Source organism: Vicugna pacos, chromosome 1 (assembly GCF_048564905.1).
Source record: "Vicugna pacos chromosome 1, VicPac4, whole genome shotgun sequence".
NCBI lineage: Eukaryota > Metazoa > Chordata > Mammalia > Artiodactyla > Camelidae > Vicugna > Vicugna pacos.
Window position 1 is genome coordinate 34,903,399 of NC_132987.1, and position 19,039 is coordinate 34,922,437.

A 19,039-nucleotide genomic window follows, 5' to 3' on the forward strand; every position below is an offset into this window, starting at 1 on the left:
TCCAGAGCCAGTAATACTTGGCATAAAGAAGCCTCCTTCTGTAGAAGAAGGCTGTAGGAGAAACACTGGTCTCAGGAATCAGCTGGGTTTTACTTAGAACAAAAATGTGAAGCGTGCTTTCAGAGAAGCGGCAGAGCTCTGTGTTCACCGGCACAGGTTTATGCTGCCGGCTGTGTATCATACAACTCTAGGTCTCAGCGATGCGCTCCCTGGAACTGAGCAAGCCATGACTGTACACGGTGCCTCTGTGCCTCTCTCTTTAAATGCTAGGCTGTTCTAGGTCTTCTTCCAGAAGGGGAGAAGAGAGCTACCCCACAGACCCCCATGCTCTGATTTCAGAGACCTGGCTCAGGCCATTTGTCTCACTTCAAGTCCTTTCAGGTCCATCAGCCTGCAAGAGCCATGCTCTGCACTGCCTCTGCCTCCCTGCTTCTGGACCAGGAGCCAAGCAGATTGGAGACGTCAGTCTACACTCTGCATTTTTGTTCCATTTCTGGTCCATAGAGATGTTGATCCTGTTTTTGAGTCCAGATAAGTCTTTTAAAAAATATTTCATATATTATTGATCTCCTTGGAGCCAAAGGTATGTCTCTTCCTTCCAAGTTGAACTTATGACACCATTTTTACCAGAAGTCTGAGCTCCCAGAGATTTTTAAAAGGTCCAAAATGCTATCCTCTCCTAGAAAGCTAAGGAATGAAATAAAAGTTTCTAAAGGAAGTTATATGGTAGTTTCTTTAAAGCAACATGATACCCAGTGAAATAAACTAACTGTTAATACAAGTGTAGGAAAATACAATATTTAAATAATCCCATTGTATAAGCCTCTGCCATTATTCAAATTAAAAGTCATATTGGCCTAAAGTGACACATGGGGTAATTCTCTTTTTTTGTGAATCTTGGAACACTAGAACTAAACAGGAATAAAGCATCCCAGTCACAATAACAAACTAAAGATGTGCTAAGTACTGTTAAAATTTAAAAACTATGGCAAATCCCACATCAGAAACGTCCTGTGCTGAAGTTTAAAATGCACCCATTTACTTTGTTCAATTCAGGACAGCTCCAGTATTAACCTCTTGATAACTTAATCACCTAACACTCTACATGACCACAGTATTTAGACTCCTGACTAACGTTAAGTCCAAAACTTCCACTTCCACGTTTCCAAAATACTCATTTAATCCAAAACATAGATATAATCATAGCAATAATTACCTTTTATTTTTATTTTACATATATCATCTCATTTAATCCTCAAAAATCACTCTTTCATTAACTCTTATCTTTACAGGAGATTGAGTGACTAAGAATCAAACTGTACCATCACAACAATTAAAAGCCAAGGCTGTGCCCCATGCTGAAGTAAGAGTGGTGGGAAAGAGAAAATGGTAAACTCGAGATCTGAGGAATGTCTCAGCTCCTCCACCTGTACCCTCTCCCTTCCAGGTACTCCCTCCCAACAAAGACGTCAACTATCCTTTTGGAAAGAATCATCTACTGGGATTCAGTGTGGAGACAAGAGGAAAATTAACAAACCTTCCCACTCTAGGTTATGGTGTCACCTAAAAGCTGAGGTCCAGGGAGACAGGCAGGGCAATGAAGCCTATTGCTAGGTAGCAACTGCCAGGTCCAGGTCTAGACTTAACAATTAGGACTCAACATGATCTCTGGTTTCCGAGTCTACTAAGCTTCTAAGGAAACTGCAAAACTCCAACCCAGGCAAACAAAAAGTTGTGATTGTTGTCCCTATAGCAATCTGTGGCTCCACCTTACAACATTAAGTGAGCTGCTAAAATATTCAGACCACAGAAAAGGAATCCTCCAAATGGGAGATCTTCTCAGAAGGGTAAACTATAGTTGCCACATTAACCATGCAACTAACTTTAATGCTAAGGAGAAGAGTTCTCAGGATATCCCTGGCCAGCTGGGTTTTTGCTATGGACCTGGTCATTATGGTGTGTTGTTTTCCTTTCTCCCTTTTTCCAAATAGTTTTCATTGCAACCGCCCTGTTTTCCCTTCATCATTATAAATCGGGAATACGGAGAGGAGGGGGAATAATTAAAATTTTCATTTATTTATAGTTTTCCAGACCAGAGGTTTGGAGCTGGAATGACTAGATGAGTCTGGGTTATCATCTTTTAGAAAGGGGAACTTATTTTAGCAATACTATATCAGCTGGCCCCCATGCACTATATGAATAAAACTTTGTCCTGAAATCAGCTGATTAGAATTCACAATGCACTCGTTGTCATAGACACAACACTATAAATAATGTTTTGGTTCCCAGGTTAACTAAAATGTATATGTATATTTACACCATCGCCTAGATCCAACTACTAATTTACAGGAAATACAGAAGACAGAGAAATATGTCTAACCACACCATGGGGATACAATCAGTAAAGGCCAAACTGTGGGGCTAGACAAAAAATTTGGTTTTTTCAACAAATAAACTGCAGGGGGGAAAACAGAAATGGAAGGGGAATCTATAGACTAAAAATGACTTCAAAGATATATTAGCCAATTGCAACATATAAACCATTTTGGATCCTGATTCAAACAAACAAATATTTAAAATGTGACATGGGGGAATTGATGAAAATTTGAACACTGCTTGGATATTTGATAATATTAAGGAATTATTATTTTTAAGGTATGATAATAGTATTGTGGGTGTGTTAAGAAGGGTCCTTATCTTTTAGCTGTATATACTGAAATTTTCACAGCTGAAATATGATAGCTGAATTTGCTTCAAAATACTTGGGGGAGGGAGAGAGTAGATATGGACATGGATGGGGCAGGACTGATCCTGAGTTAATGGCTGTTGGAGCTGGGTGATAACTACATAGAGATTCATTACAGTATTCTGTCTACTTTTGTGTATGTTTTAAATTCTCCATAATAAGTTTAAAATTTTTTAAATAACGAAACAGAATAAAGAAAGTGTATAAGGTACCTAATTATTATTATTCTGGTGAACATATTATCCAATTTAAAAAAACTTGAATACTTAGGCTAAAGGATTCTTGAATAGACCCATCCAGGAAATCACAAGACATATGCCTTCAAATTTTTATAGTGATTATAATCATCTGAATTCTGAATACTGAAGACAGAGGTAAGTGATACGGATAGGAAGAAGAAAAGGAAGGTAGAGTTCCCTTTTCTCTGGGAGAGGGTTTGTCTTTGGCCACTCCTATTACCTCTCATCAACTAACTTTAAAATACTTCTTGAGTGCTTATTATACACAAAGCATTGGCCTAGGCCCTGTAGGAAGGTAAAGATGAGTGAAATTTAGTACTGAACCCTTAAGAAGCTTACAATTGATTAAGTAACCCCTCCCACTGATGTTCTCAGATCTGTAAAATATTTCTCCCCCCAACTCCATTGGCACATTTCAACCTTCCTGTCTTACTCTATAAAGAATTTCACTCCAAAAGTACCTGTTTTTCTTCCTAATTCCCAGTAAGAACTTCCCACCATTTCCCCATTTTAGCTTGCCTTAGGTAATTCTTAAAAGGAAAAAGAAAATGTTTTTGAATCAGGTTAGATAAACTCATACAATTATTTTAAAAAATAATGTAATCCTGACAGTGACCAGTAGGTTAGGTATGCCTTGAGGTCAGTTCCAGGAGTTAAATCTAACTTGTCACAGCTTCCTCCCTCCTTCCTCAACAGAATCCACATATTCCCTCAAGACTTCAAGTTTCACTAACCCTGTCGAACCCAAGTTCCTGTGCCTGAGGCACAGTGAGGCCAAACAAACCAAAACGTTGAAGTTTGGAGCAAAGAAAGGTTTATTGCAAGGGCTATGCAAGAACAACAGGCAGCTCATGCTCGAAAGGCCCAAATTCCCTGAGAGTTTTGGGGGAAGACTTTTTTTTTTTTTTTTTGGAGTTCTTTTCCAGATTCTTTTCCATTGGGGGAAGAGTTTTTAATAGCAAAATTTGGGGTAGGGACTGCAGGGTATGTGACTTTCTTCTGATTAGTTGGTGGTGAGGTAACAGGGTGATGTTTCTGAAATATCATCCTTCTAGTTCCAACCAGTCTGGTTCAAGCATGTAGTCACCATCCTCCACTTGGGTGGGGTCTTAGTTTCTGTAGAACAGCTCAAACACATGGGCTCTCGTACTTAGGAGGGCCCCCGCAGGGTCCTCCTCGGTTTCAATGCCCCCTTTTCTTTGATACTCCACCATCTTGGGGGGAACAGGCATGGGACAAGAAAGGGAATAATGTTTTTGATAGAGAGGTTAACATAAACTTGGCAGATGAATTTGGTTTTGGGGGGACTCAGTTTCATTCCTGCCTCAACCCCATAACTGCAGTAGCTGTGGGCACTCAGGTTCTATATCAGTGAAAGGTTCGTATTTTATGTCATGAAAAAGTCACTAACCATATAGTTAAAATATTTCTAATATGACTGAATTTTATATATAATCAATGAAGATAATTCCATATTCTGTATTGTGAACTAATGTGAAAAGAAGCAGATTTAATCAAACATGGAACACAATCATACCTGCATGGTCCTTCTTTTAGTTAATGTTACTTGGAAATTTTTCCATTCCCAGCGCTGCTCCACCACATGTGCAAAAACAACATGTCTATTTCCACAGGCTCCAGCGATCTGGGTGCCATCAATTGACCACGCAATATTAAATACGCTGCCGGTGTTGGGCTTTTCTAAAGCATATGACCACTGGGAAAGAAAGTAAGAAAAAAATCAATTTATTTAAAAATTTTTAAAGAGGTTTTAAATTGAGCGTATGTTAACATATTCAGATAATTTTAAAAAGAACGTACCTGTATTCAAGAATTACTAAGAAATGCTTTTCTTAATGAGATACAATTTTTAAAGTACACAGCAGAATAAATAACATGATAAAAGTGTATGAAATCTCTTAAGAACTGCAAAACACCCATACCATTTTGATTTACATTATTACTTTTAAGCAGTAATACTGAAAAATTAAATACAAAGATTCCACAGAGAGAAGCAAAGACATTTTACTATTAATCTGTAAGGATCTCTATAGTCTCCACATCTAAACATTTATTATAACATTTCAACATTGTGTGTTCAATTTTTGATGACATTATTGAAATATTATACTGTCATCAAAATTGAACATACAGTGTAACTAAAATATCTCTGATACACATCTTACTCCATGAAAGGACAGGTAAATGGATTTTTTTCCACAATGCATTAAGTATAACCTCATCTAGAAGCTATCTGTGAAAGCTATCTAGAGATACCAATGAGTATCAGCTGGGACAAAAGAGATGTGTGTGTGTGTGTGTGTGAATAAGACATTAAGAAAAAAACTTTTTCAAAGACAGTGCTATATACATTTTCTTTCACTTTTCAGATGAAACGTATATTTACTAGAAGGATGATTTATTTATTTGACTAAATTTATATATATTTTCTTTCCATTCTTTCAATCTTATAACCTATAGTCAAATTAAGTCTTGATTTTGTTGTTGTTTTTGTTGTTGTTGTTCTTGGATGGGTATTTCTTTTTCTTTTACATTATTTTTTTAAAATATGCATTATTAGCTATGGGCTCGCTGACAAAAAATTTGGAGAAAATGAAAAACATACATAAAAAATTTCATTCATTCACACTACTATAAAACAAGACTTTAAATTCCCAATAAAAATTCACATGTACAATAAAAAGGCTGAATGACTTACTACTCACTGACACTTTTTTTCAGCTCCCTCCTATTTCCCTTCAAACCTCTAACCGTTTGTTTAAATAAAAGGCCCTGTAACAAAGCTATTATGGAGAAGGTAATGAAAAAACCATAAGCTTTGTTTCATCAGCAGCATGAAGATTCATATTTTAAAACTCTTTAAAGTATGATTTTAAAACCCAAAGAACCAGAAAGAAACATCTTACTAAAATTAAACTTAAAAATACTTATCTAAAAACTCATGGATGCCTGATCCTAACAGGAGAAAATGGAAAGAAATTTTACATATTATCATCACCCTAAATTCCTCTGATTTCTTTCAGAGTCCACATGAACCATGAAATCCAAGCTATATTAAATTCTTTTAAAATTAAGAAGTGATTTCTTCCTCTTTGTGAATACTATAATAATAAAAAAAATACAAGCACAAGCAAATCATCAGAGAAGGAGTCTTTAATAGTTACTAAATTTGAAGGGACAGGGTTATATTTTGTCCAATTGGTAAATTTAATAACTTTTAGTGGTAAATCAAAAGGATCTATTTATTATTTGTCCTTTTTTATGATTTGTTAAGTATTTTTTTCTTTTCTGCATTTCATCTTTCACTTTTTTAAACTGAAATATAGTCAGTTTATGCATTTATCCTTTTTCTAAACTGAGGTATAGTTGAATTACAAAATTAGTGTCAGGTGTACAACACAGAGATTCAAAATTTTTATAGAATATACTCCATTCAAATGTATTATAAAGTATTAGCTATATTCCCTGTGCTTATCATTTGTGCTTTTAAAGAGATTTGTAATGCTCTAAGTCTCTTTTCTTCTCCAAATAAGCCATAGAACATTTGATTCACATTTGCATTTCTAACGTCTAGAAAGAAACGAGGCAGACTCCTTGGATGTAATTGGGTGGTGCTAATAGCAAGAATCCTGAAGACAAATTTTTAACTATCCTTCTCACTTACGCTTATCTCTTTCTTTGACCTTAGTTTAAGATAGTGTTACTCAAAATGTGCTCAGGCCAGAAGCATCTGTATCACCTGTGATCTCGTTAGAAATGCAAATTAATAGGTCCCACACCATCCTATTGAATCTGACCCTCTAGGGGATGAGGCCAGGAAACTTTTAATGAGCTCTTCAGGAGATTCTTAAACATTGTAAAGTTAGGACACTGGTTCTCAACTCTGGTTGCACATTAGAATCATCTGGGAAGCTTTCAAAAAAAATACCAAAACCCAAGAGTGCAACTAACTAAATCCAGAATTTCTTGGGGTGGGGTCTGGATATGTTCTTACAAGTTCTCTCGGTGATTTTAATGTAGAGCCACTGTTATAAGAGAAAAGCAAAATCTGTGATTTGCTTTAAGACTATCATTAGCCACTGGCTCACTGCTGATATTGTGCCAATTCATCTGCTAACTGTTGAGAAAATTACAGGACCTTTGTTTTAGCCTCTAATCCAGCCTCTCTTTGTTATACGAAAATTTGGTTTCTTACATTCATCAAGCTAGTCTTTTTATTTGAAACATTTTATTAGAATTTCAGACATAAACTAAAATTGGAAGAATAACATAAAGCAGTGGTTCTAAAAATTTAATGTGTATTAGACTTACACTTTACACAATACAGGGGTTGTTATAATAAATTGCTGGGCTCCACCCCACTGTCTCTGATTTAGAAGGTCTACGGTGGGGCCAAAGTATTTGCATTCTATCTAACAAGTTCCCAGGTGGTGCTCAAGCTTCTGGGCCAGCGACCACACTTTGAGAACAATTATCAACAAATGGCTAATTCTTATCTGTATCACCACCTACTTCTCCACGGCCCAGATCATTTTGAGCAAACCTTGACATCATATCATTTCATCACTAAATATTTCAGTATGTATTACTAAAAAATACTTGAAACCTAATCTTAATACTATCACTAAACCTAAAAACAATTAACAATAATTCCCTATTATCAAAGTATCTAGTCACTGTTCAGATTTTTCCAATTGTCTTTTCTTCCTTCAGTTTGCTGGAATTAAGATGCAAATAAGGTACAATCATTATAATTGGTTGATAGGTTTCTCAGATTTCTTTGGCTCTGTAAGTTCTGTTTTGCCATAAACTTTCAAAATATAAGCTTTCTAGTATACTTAGTTAAACAATTTAATACAAATCATATTTGTATCTTCACAATACTGGTGAAGTTTTCTATTTTTTCCACAATTCCAAGCAATAAACTGCAGGTAACACAGGTTTCTTAGAATACAGAATATGAAAAAGTAAACAAAAATTACTCTTGGCTTGCTAAAATAATATACAAAATTAAGTAAAAATAATTTACAAAAAAATACAATATGCATAAACAAAAAAGAGAAGGAAAACAATAGAAAAAGTAGCTTTTAAAAAAAAATGTATGGAACATAAATGCGATTTGTATTCACAATTTGTTAACCAACTAAAACCGATGTTATTTTGAGCTATGAAGCACCACCATGTCATTGAACAAGAACATACAATCATTTGCTGTTATGCTTTTGAGAGACTTAGCAATATACAGACATACTTTTATTGTGCTTCACTTTTTACACTTTGTAGATAATGCATTTTTTACAAATTGAAGGTCCGTGGCAACCCTGTGTCGAGCAAGCTTATTAAGTAACATTTTCCAACAGCATTTGTTCATCTCGTATCTGTATCACATTTTGGTAATTCTAGCAATATTTCAAAAAATTTTTTTTATTATTTGTTACAGTGACCTATGATCGGTGATCTTTTGTGTTACCATTGTAACATAAGATGTGGTAGAAATAGCAAGAGAACTAGAACCGGAAGAGAATTAGAACTGGAGCTTGAAGATGTGACTGAATTGCTACAACCTCATGACAGAAGTTTAACAAGTAAGCAGTTGCTTCTTATGGATGAGCAAAGAAGCTGTTTCTTGAGAAGGAATATACTCCTGGGGAAGATTCTGTGAAGATTATAGAAATGACAACAAAGGATTCAGAATATGACATGAACTTAGTTGATAAAGCAGTGCCAGGGTTTGAGAGGACTGATTCCAATTTTGAAAGAAGTTCTACTGTGGGTAAAATGCTATCAAACAGCATTGCACGCTACAGAGAAATCATTCTTGAAAGGATGGGTCACTCGCTTCTTAATTTAAGAAACTGCCACAGCCACCCCAACCTTCAGCAACCACCACCTTGATCAGTCAGCAGCCATCAACATCGAGGCCACACCCTCTACCAGCACAAAGATTATGACTGCTGAAGGCGCAGATGATGGTTAGCATTTTTTACCCACAAAATATTTTTTAATTAAAGTATGCACATTGTTTTTTTAAAAACATAATGCTATTACATACTTAATAGATCACAGTATGCTGTAAACATAACTTTCATATGCACTGAGAAAACAACACATCCGTGCGACTCCCTTTTTTGTGATATTTGCTTTATGACAATAGCCTAAAGCCAAACCCAAATATTGCCCGCAGTATCTCCGAGGTATGCTCATATTTTTGTCTAAAGGCGGGCTTAAAAAATTAAGAGGCTGGCCATTTTAGTTCTGGCTCTGGGCAAATATCACTAGCATCACCCCAAATATCCAGGACCTTGATGGTGTTCTATGGCAAGCCCAAAATTCTCCCCATCAGAAGCCATATCCCTGGGAAATAGTATTCTATATATCTATTTTCACGCTCTCATCCAAAATCTGCTCTCAGCTAGCCAAATTACTGAGAAAAGGACCTAATAAGAACAAGTTTAATGTGTTACTACCAAGATACTACTACATTTTAAGAAATAACAAGTTCAGAAAGCAAAGTAACAAAGCTAATAGGAGAAATTTTGTTATCATTAAGGAGGTGGTGAGAGCCTTCCCCAAACATTCCACCCACATAACTCAGTGCAAAATTGGTCCTATACTGCAGTTACAAAGATAGTCTTCCATTACTGCTATAACAAATCAGCACAAATTTAGAGGCTTAAAATAACACAAATTTATTATCTTATAGTTCTAAAGGTTGTAAATCCAACATGGGTTTCACTAAGCTAAAATAAAGGTGTTTTTGGCAAGGCTGGATTCCTTTTTGGAGGCTCTGGGGGAGGATCCATTTCCTTGATCACTCAGGATGTTAGCAGAATTCACTTTCTGACAGTCATAGGACTGAGGCTCCTATTTCCATGCTGGCCATTCGTAGCTTCTAGAGGCCACCTGCATTACTTGGCTGTGGTCCCCTTTCCCCATCTTTAAAGCCAGAAACAGCATGTTGAATTGCTCTTACTTTGAATGTCTTCTCCTCCTTCATCCTCCAATCCAGGTTGGTAAGATTCTCTGCTTTTAAGGACTTATGTGATTAGTTTGGGCCAAACTGGATAATCCAAGATGGTCTTACCATCTAAAGGTCCACTCCTTAATCACATCTGCAAAGTCTCTTTTGCCATTTAAGGTAACATATTCACAGGTTCTGGGGATTAGGACATGGGTATCTTTGGGGGCCCACTACTTGACCTACAACAAAATCATAGCAGTCAATTTGGGGATTTTAAAAGCTTATTCCTTTTTTTTCTAAAGATTCAGATATAAGCATAAACACACGAAACAATACTTTTACCACTTTTAAAAAGTAGGTTGGGGTTTGTGGTTTGGGCTTTCAAAAGGCTTATTCACAAAAAATTAAACAGTAATTTGACAATGTTGTCACCAAGTGGTCTTGGATCTTGGGATCATTCATTTTGTACTGAATTACCAAGGATATAAAATTTTTGTTTTAAATTTTGAACAAGTTGCTTTTAGAAAGAAAAAAGAATCAAAAGGGGTTTATGACATCAAGCCAAATATGCATTTAATATTCTACCATGTGAACTGTACAAAAAGCATTGAGATTATATTAAAAGAAAGCTATCATCTTTTCATGAATATTTCCTAATTGTATGAAAAATTAGACTATGAGACAGAGCCTTCCTCAGAGAAAATATGGACAATCTTAGAACACTGAGGGGAAAGTCCTTAAGGAGCAATTTTAAATTTGTCAAATCTATAGCCCCTAACAGAAGATACTGCAAATAATTAGATAGGGACTACTGGTATGAAAAAAAATCTGCAGAATTCTTAAAAAGAAGGAAGAGTGAGTTAGAGAAAGGCAATTTAATTAAAGACAGTGAAATAAAAGGAAATAACATCTTTTCTTAAATCAAAATAAAATCTTCTACATGATTGGGATCTCTGGCAATGACTAATCTGAATGTGTGAATACTGAAATTTGATTTATGAGGTATTTATAAGTAAAAATATAGAAGAGATTTTAGAAGAGGAAACCATCACTTCTCCTCCACATAGAGGGTGGAGGAACAATGACACACTGTGTGCAAGGAGTCATAACTGGAATGGCCCATGTGTAACAGGAGCTTCTGCGTGATTTTCGCATCTGCATATCTAGAGAACATTTCTCAAACAGAAGTAAAATTCTGTGCTTCTACACAGAGAATTAAATTTAGATTTTTAGGTATCAAAATCAGAAAAAAGCAAATTCAAATTTGTGCTTCTTGATGAAAACACACACACACACGATTTGTTAGTCATTTACAAAAAGGCTTTTTAATGTTTTTAAGTTATTCCACCAGGGAGGAAGTTTACTTTAATCAAGTTTAGCCTCATCAAAAATAAGTATAAAAATATCTGAAAATTTACCATGATTCTATTTGTTATTTATTCTCCCACAATATTGTAAGCTTTGTCATTAAATGTGTTATTTCATTATCTGTTTACATATCAGTACTCTGAAAAGAGGGTGAGCTACAGGTATGGTTGTTATTTGAACAGCCAGAGCGTCACACAGAACCTAACACATATGAATATCTGTTGAATGGATGAATGAATATACGAATGAATGAATCAGTCTGTGCCCTTAGGCAAGCCTTCCTTCCCAGAGCTCAACCATGACTTCAACCAAATATGACTTAAAAAAAAAATCCACGTGAACAAATTAAAAGCCAAAGGTTTACAAATTTTAAAACAGGTTTCTCAAAAACATCAACCAAACTGACTAGCTGGATCAATACTAGTAAAACTAGTCAAAATGCTATAATGTATGTTATTGTTACATCAGTTGAGTTAGTTAATGTAAGTCATTCAAAACCAAGATAATATATTTTGTCTGTACAATGGTCCATTAAAATGCAACATTTATGGAAAACCTACTATATGTTAGGTGTTGGTTTTAAAAAAAAACAAAGTAAATTCTGTAAGAGACAGAACTCTGATTTTGTACTGCTTGCCAAGTTTCTCAATGCTGGACAACAAGGTCTTATATTGTAAAGGAAGCTTAGTTCTCTTATTTTATGGTTTATACTTTACGGCGTTATGGTTTCCAGCAACGTTAGTTTTATAGCAAATCTGAAAACACAGTTCTAATTTTCATTATAAAGGCAGAAATGTATTCATCTAGGAAGAAAAACGCTCAGAGGATTAAACTGAAAACTTTTGGCAAATTATGCTAAGGCGTCTCTGAAACACAAATGGCAAACTACTGGGTTGGCTGCCTCCCTCCTCCATTTTCTAGGACCTGGCCCTCTCCAGCAATCCCTAAGACTACTACTGCATTAGGGTCCCGATGGCCATGTTCATACAACACGCCTCGACCTGCCTGGACATATCTCAGTAGACCAGGCGTGAGTACCCAGCCTAGGTTGGGCCAGCGACCCTTCCCTGGGGGTGTTTAAAACTAAGACTAAGATTCTTATCTCAGTCTGGCTACTTGAACAGAGGAGGTGTACCCCTGAGAGCTATTAACACTGATCACTTTCCAGCAGGTAAAGCAGGGCCAAGGGAGGGGGTGAGGGAGAGTCAGTTTGCTGGGAAAGGAAAAAAAAAAAAGAGTGATATACAGAGAAAAGCAGAGGCAAAAGGCACAAAGGGACTACTTTCTATGTTTTCTTAGCACTCCAGTTTCTGGTTACTGAGGCCTAGCTATATCCTTGTCCTGGCTTCTGGAAGATAACCCTATAACCTTATAGCCAATCTCTCTTTTTTGCTTAATGGTTTCTGCTACTTGCATCCAATTATAATAAAATTTAGAATAAGTTTGAAGTTACAGGATCAGCCACACTTCTCTAGCACTGCTTGAGTTTTTCCCACTTTTGGCATATCATGTACAGTGCTACTTCTTCCTATAGAAACCTTGTATTAAAAAAACAAATGCAATTAAAAAATGCAGGTATGTATTAAAAAAACAAATACCACACTAATACTATTCAGGAGAGGAAGCAAGCAGTATGCCTAGTGCCCAAGGAGAAGGCATCATGGAGCTGTAGAGCTGCAAGGAGAGACATGGCACCTAGCCCAGCCCTTCTATCAGCAGATGAAGAACCTGAAGGCCCAGGAGAGGCCTTTAACTTTGTAAATTCACCACTGAGTCTTGACTCCAAGGCTTTGAGAACATACCAATACTACTCCTACATTCAAATAAAATAAAATAAGCAATCATACTAGGTAGCACAGCACAGAGAACAACTGAGAATGAGTCTTTACATGTGCTGACCTGTTAAAGGATATTACATCCCTTTGGGGAGAATACCATTTTTCCCCCTGTATTCTGTCAAATTGCTTAGGCATAGAGGTTATTTCCCAATAGGGAAATAAGAGCTATTCAAACTAAAAAACATGACTTGACTGTATCAACTTTTAAAAATACCTCCCAAATGTCAACTTCACCCTTCTTTTTACTATTTCTATATAAATACAGTAGAGTAAAGGATTCTCAAAAGCATATGTCTTTAGCCAAGCTGGATTAATTCAATTCATAAAACTGTGTGTTCACACATTAAGTTTAAGTAGAGAATAAAACAGATACAACCTTTCTTATTATTCTTTAAGGCACACTAACGATTTTTAAGATCAATATTCTCTCTGATATACCAGGAATTAGCAAATTGCAGGCTGTCTTAAATTACATGAGTTGACAATGAAAAGTTACATATAGCAATAACCAGTTACTGCAGACAATGAATCACTGTAATTATTTCAACTGAATGGAAGAGCAAATGAATGGAGGGTAGTCTTTTTATCATAATAACTAACTAAATATTCAAGAACAGAGAAAATAAAAAAAGTTCTCTCTTATATAAGCAATAGCACCACCTGCTGATAAATAAAAGCAACAACATCAGTTAATATAAAATCTGGCCAAAGGAAGCTACCAGGATATATTATAAAACATAGGGTACAAGATCTTATGGTAGCTCACAGAGAAAAAAATGTGACAATGAATATATATATGTTCATGTATAACTGAAAAAGTGTGCTGTACACTGGAATTTGACACAACACTGTAAAATGATTATAAATCAATAAAAAATGTTAAAAAAAACAGGGAATATAGTCAATGTTTTATAATAACTATAAATGGAGTATAACCTTTAAAAATTGTGAGTCACTATACTGAACACCTATGACATATAATATTGTACATCAGGTATACTATAATAAAAAAAATCTGGCCAAAGATGCCTTATATAGTCAGAAATTTTCCCTTGAATTCTGTTCCATTTAATGTAATATAATGAAATTCATTAATATATTCTGTATATTTATTTACAATAACTATGTTAATTTAAAATTTTTTACCTTATATATCTGAATCATACATTTCTTAAAAATCAAAGGTAAAAATAAAATTTATTATAGGACCTAGGGAAAAATTATGGTACTATAGTATTTCTTTATTCCATAAGTAATTTACTTGAACTATAATTTACCGTTTTAACAACTCATTAATGTATATTTAGGTTGTGTCTGATATTCCCTGACCAGTTTACCTAAAATAACGTCATCTCCCTTACCTAGCTTTTTTTAATAGCAATTATTACTACTTAATATATCATATATTCATTTTGTTTATTTGTTTGTTTGTTTGATTATAGTCTTTCATCTGCTGCAATGAAAACTGTTAAGAGCAGGGAACTTATTTTGTTTACCGCTGTTTCTTTAACACCTAGGGCAAATGCCTAGCACATAACATACTCAATAAATATTTGCAAAGGAATTAATGAATATGAAAATTAATGAACAAGTGAATATGCATTTTTAAACTTCCTTGAAACTATAATAGCTGTGTCAAAGATTTCAAGGATCTTGACAGATTTTGCCAAAGTATACTTGAGAAGAGCTGTACCAACTAATATTCCCTTTAATGCTTTATGAGTCCATTTCCCATTTTCTGATGAGTGGGAAATGGCATTACACTGTTATGTTTCTTTGCGTGAAACCCATTATTGAAGATACTGAATATATGCTCTCCTACAACTGGGTCTTTTTACTAAATAACTTTACTAAATAACAGCTTTCCAGGTTATTAAACATAATCCCTCTTTCCCGTTTTTCATGAGTTGAGGGCACTCCATTTTAGGTATATAGAATAATAACCCAATCAGCCTTCTACTTGTATACACAATTTATTTCTGATTTTCACTATTATAATACTGTGATGAAATTGTTATACATATATCTTTGTGTACTTGTCCAATGATCTCTTTAGAGTAAATTCCTAGACATGAGATTACTAGGACAAGGCAGATGTATATCTGACATCTGGATATGCATTAATCAAGCCATGCTTTAAAAAGGTTGAATCAACTCACATTCCCACCAACAGTGTGTAAATGGAGGAGCTCATTTCCTCCTCAAGTGAATCTAAGGTTTTTAAGTCATTATCAATCTTTTCAAACAATAAAGTAAAATACATCATTATTTCTTTATTTTATATTTATTCCTTAGTTAAATTGAATATCCTTTCATATTTCTAATTGACCGCTTGAATTTGTTCTGTTAACTGACTATTCATGTCATTTTGTTATTTTCCTAGACAATTTCTTAATTGGTAAATCTCAAGCAGGTAGCTCTCTCACTTTACTGAAACTTGAGAATCACTGCAGTCGTCAGTATAGCTCTCAAATGTGCAGACCTGATTTTTAAAAACTCATAATCAATTATTTAAAATAAATTTTGATATATAAAGAAGGATCATGGCAGAACAGCTGCTATCAGATCAGCCTTCTCACAAATAACATCTATTCACTTCAGACAAACTACAACACTACCTGAAGACTGAAGAGCAATCAAAGGCAGGCAGATAGCCATTTTGGAAAAATGGCAATTCCTCAAAAAGTTAGATTACTATTTAACCCAGTAATTGCACTCCTAAGAATACACCCAAGAGAAATGAAAGCATATGTCCACACAAAGACTTATACACATTCATAACAGCTTTACTCAAAATAACCAAAATTTGAAACAACTCTAATGACTACCAACTGATGAATGGATAAACAAAATGTGTTATACTCATAAAATAGAATATTGTTTGTCCATAAAAAGGAATGAAGTACTAATATATGATACAACTTGGATGAATCTTGAAAACATTATGCTAAGTGAAAGAAGCTAGTCACAAAAGGCCACATAATATATTATGCCATTTATATGAAATGGCCAGAATTGACAAATCCATTGAAAAAGAAAGTAAATTAGTGGTTGCCAGAGGCTGGGAGTACAGTAGGGAGAAATAGAGACTGACAGTAAAAGAATATGTAATTCCTTTTAGAAAGAAAGAAAATGTTCAGAGTGTGGTGGTGACTGCATAACCCTATGAATTATTGAAAAAATAGTAAACTGTACACTTTAAATGGATAAAATGTATAGCATGTGAATTATATCTCAATAAAGCTGCTTTGAAAAAGCAGGCAGAAACTTGAGGGGAGTCAATGGTTGAAAGGGAACAGTATTTAGTGAATTTCTTTTTTTTTTTTAACTACCTTTTACCTGAGAGCAGGCCCTCCTTGGTATCAAACATGATGGCTAAATGTCAGATAGAAAGCTACTGTCACGGGTAGAGGAATCAGAGGACAAAGTTCAAGTTGACCAGAAGAGCTAGAAATTGAGAGGAAAATTCTAGAAAGAAAAAATCATAGAGAATTCATCTTCCCACCACAGAAGAGACAGAACCTGAAGTTTAAGTTCAGCCAAGTTACTTCCCTGTTAACACATACAGAAAAATCAGCACTCTTTAGAGAAACGTAACAGAATCCAGAGTCTCTACTAAGTACTGTTCACAATGTTCAAAATACAATTCAAAATCACTAGTTATACAAAGACACAACAAAAATGCCACAAGAGAAAAGGCAATGATGACAAGATGCTAGAATTAGTAATGATTTTTAAGCAGCTATTATAACCAAGGCCTTAGTGAAAAATATGTTTTGAACATATAACAAAGAAAATCCCAGGAGAAAAATAAGAACTACAAAAACAACCAAATAGAAATTCTAGAATTGAAAAATATAATATCTGAAATTAAAATTCACTGAATAGGCTTATGGGAAGATTGGAAATGATTAATGAAAGAATTAGTAAACTTGAAGATAGATCAACAAAAATTATCCATTTAGAAATCTGAGGGAGACAAAAGATTGAAGAAATATGAACAGAGCCTTGTTGACCTGTGGGACAGTATCAAAGGTCTAAAAAATTTGCAATTGGACTTCCAGCAGGGAATAGAGAATGGAGAAGAAAAAGATTATTTGAAAAAATAATGGCCAAAATTTCCATAAGTTTGCTGAAATCATAAATTTACATACTCAAGAAGCATAGAGAACTTCAAACAAGACAAATACAAAGAAAGTCAGACACTGTCAAACTGTTGGAAGCCAAAGACAAAGAGAAAATCTGTAAAGCTGTCACTGGTAAAGGTCACTCTACATTCAAGAGAGCAATGATACCAATAGTCCCTTATTTCTCATCAAAAACAATAAAGACCAAAAGAGAGTGGAACAAAAGGGCTGAAAGAGGTGGAGAGGGTATAGCTCAGTGGGAGAGTGCATGTTTAGCATGCATGAGGCCCTGGGTTCAATCCCCAGTATCTCCATCTAAATAAATAAATAAATAAATAAATAAATAAATAAATAAATAAATAAATAAACCTAATTACCTCTCCCCCAAAATAAAAACAAAGTGTTGAAAAAAAGAAAGGAAAAAAGGTCTGTCAACCCAGAATGGTAAATACACTGAAGAGAAAAATAAAAACATTTTCAGATAAGCAAAAAGAAAGAAAATTCATTACTAGCAATTGTATACTATGAAATATGCTTAAAGTAAGATTTTAGGCTGAAGGAAAATTGTATCGAATGGAAATTAGGATCTTCTTGGAGAAATGAAGAGCACTAGAAATGCTAAACATGTAGATAAATATAAAGACTATCTTCTTTCTCTTAATTTCTTTAAAATGAATATGACTTTTTAAAGCAAAAATTGTAACATACAGTGATAGATGTAATACAACTATAGAGGTGGGGAAATGGAATTACATGGATGCAAGGTTCTTATATTTTACATGAAATGGTATTATATTAACTCCAAGCAGTATGTGAGATAAAATAAGCACCAAGTAATGCTCATTCTCTGGTCAAGGGGCCAGAGAAGGGTTGCAGTGCAGGACAGAATCCTTTTGCCATAAGGACCTTACTCCAGGAATACACCATGAAAGAAACTATCGCACTCTCCCTACCGGGCACTGTGTGCCATGGAGATAGTAGGATGGAGCCCTGTGGAACATTTCAACTCTGCACTCAAGTGAGCAGAGGCAGCATCTTCTCTCCACCCCCAAATCCCTAGCAGTGCTGTAGACACTGGGAGACAGAGCCTGTCAGACCACTCCAGCCCTGTAATACCAAAGCAGCGGCCCTCTCTAATGACCGCTGTGGAGACTATGGAGTGGGGCCTCATCTACCATCCCTAGTTTGCACTAATGACAGCAAAAAGGCAGCACCCAACCCCCCTCAACAAGAGCTGGGGTAGGGTTACAGGCAGGAGGGAGCCAATCTAGTTATAAACATGCACAGTAAGAAACACATTCAAATCAAAACCTATTTAACAGCCTCCATTTGATCTTTTTCCTCCCTACTAGAAATATTTCTTGAAAAACATTAAAAGAAAATGTTTACAAAAGTCACATTTTTCTAGGCTTATTATTTCACAGACAATCTGAAAGCTTCTAGCAACATCATCCTTTAAAGCTTATATTATAAAATTACCATCTAATTTCTGTCTGGTTGCAGGTGGAGGAGGACCAGGGGCTCAACCTCCTTATCTCTTTTCTACCCCATAGTAACCCCTAACAGGGCTCCACATAAAATAACTAGATTTTAAAATAGGAAAATCAAGACTCTATCAGGTGGTAAACACAAATGTGGTCTGAGAATATCTTTTCTGTATTATTTCCTGGTACCATCCCATGCAAAACCTTTTTGACACTGCACAAAAAGCACCATACTTTCTTTGATACACATGAGGT

General features: G+C 35.1%; 1 protein-coding gene across 6 annotated transcripts in view; it reads right to left on the bottom strand.

Annotated features, from left to right (window-relative positions):
* The window catches only part of IFT80 (intraflagellar transport 80), a 101,935-nt gene that overhangs the window by 39,313 nt on the left and 43,583 nt on the right, over positions 1-19,039 (bottom strand). For all 6 annotated transcript variants that reach the window (XM_072960165.1, XM_072960156.1, XM_072960162.1 and 3 more), the window contains one exon: positions 4,523-4,702. In XM_072960165.1, the coding sequence (XP_072816266.1) occupies positions 4,523-4,702 (180 nt within the window). The remainder of the gene's footprint in view (positions 1-4,522; positions 4,703-19,039) is intronic.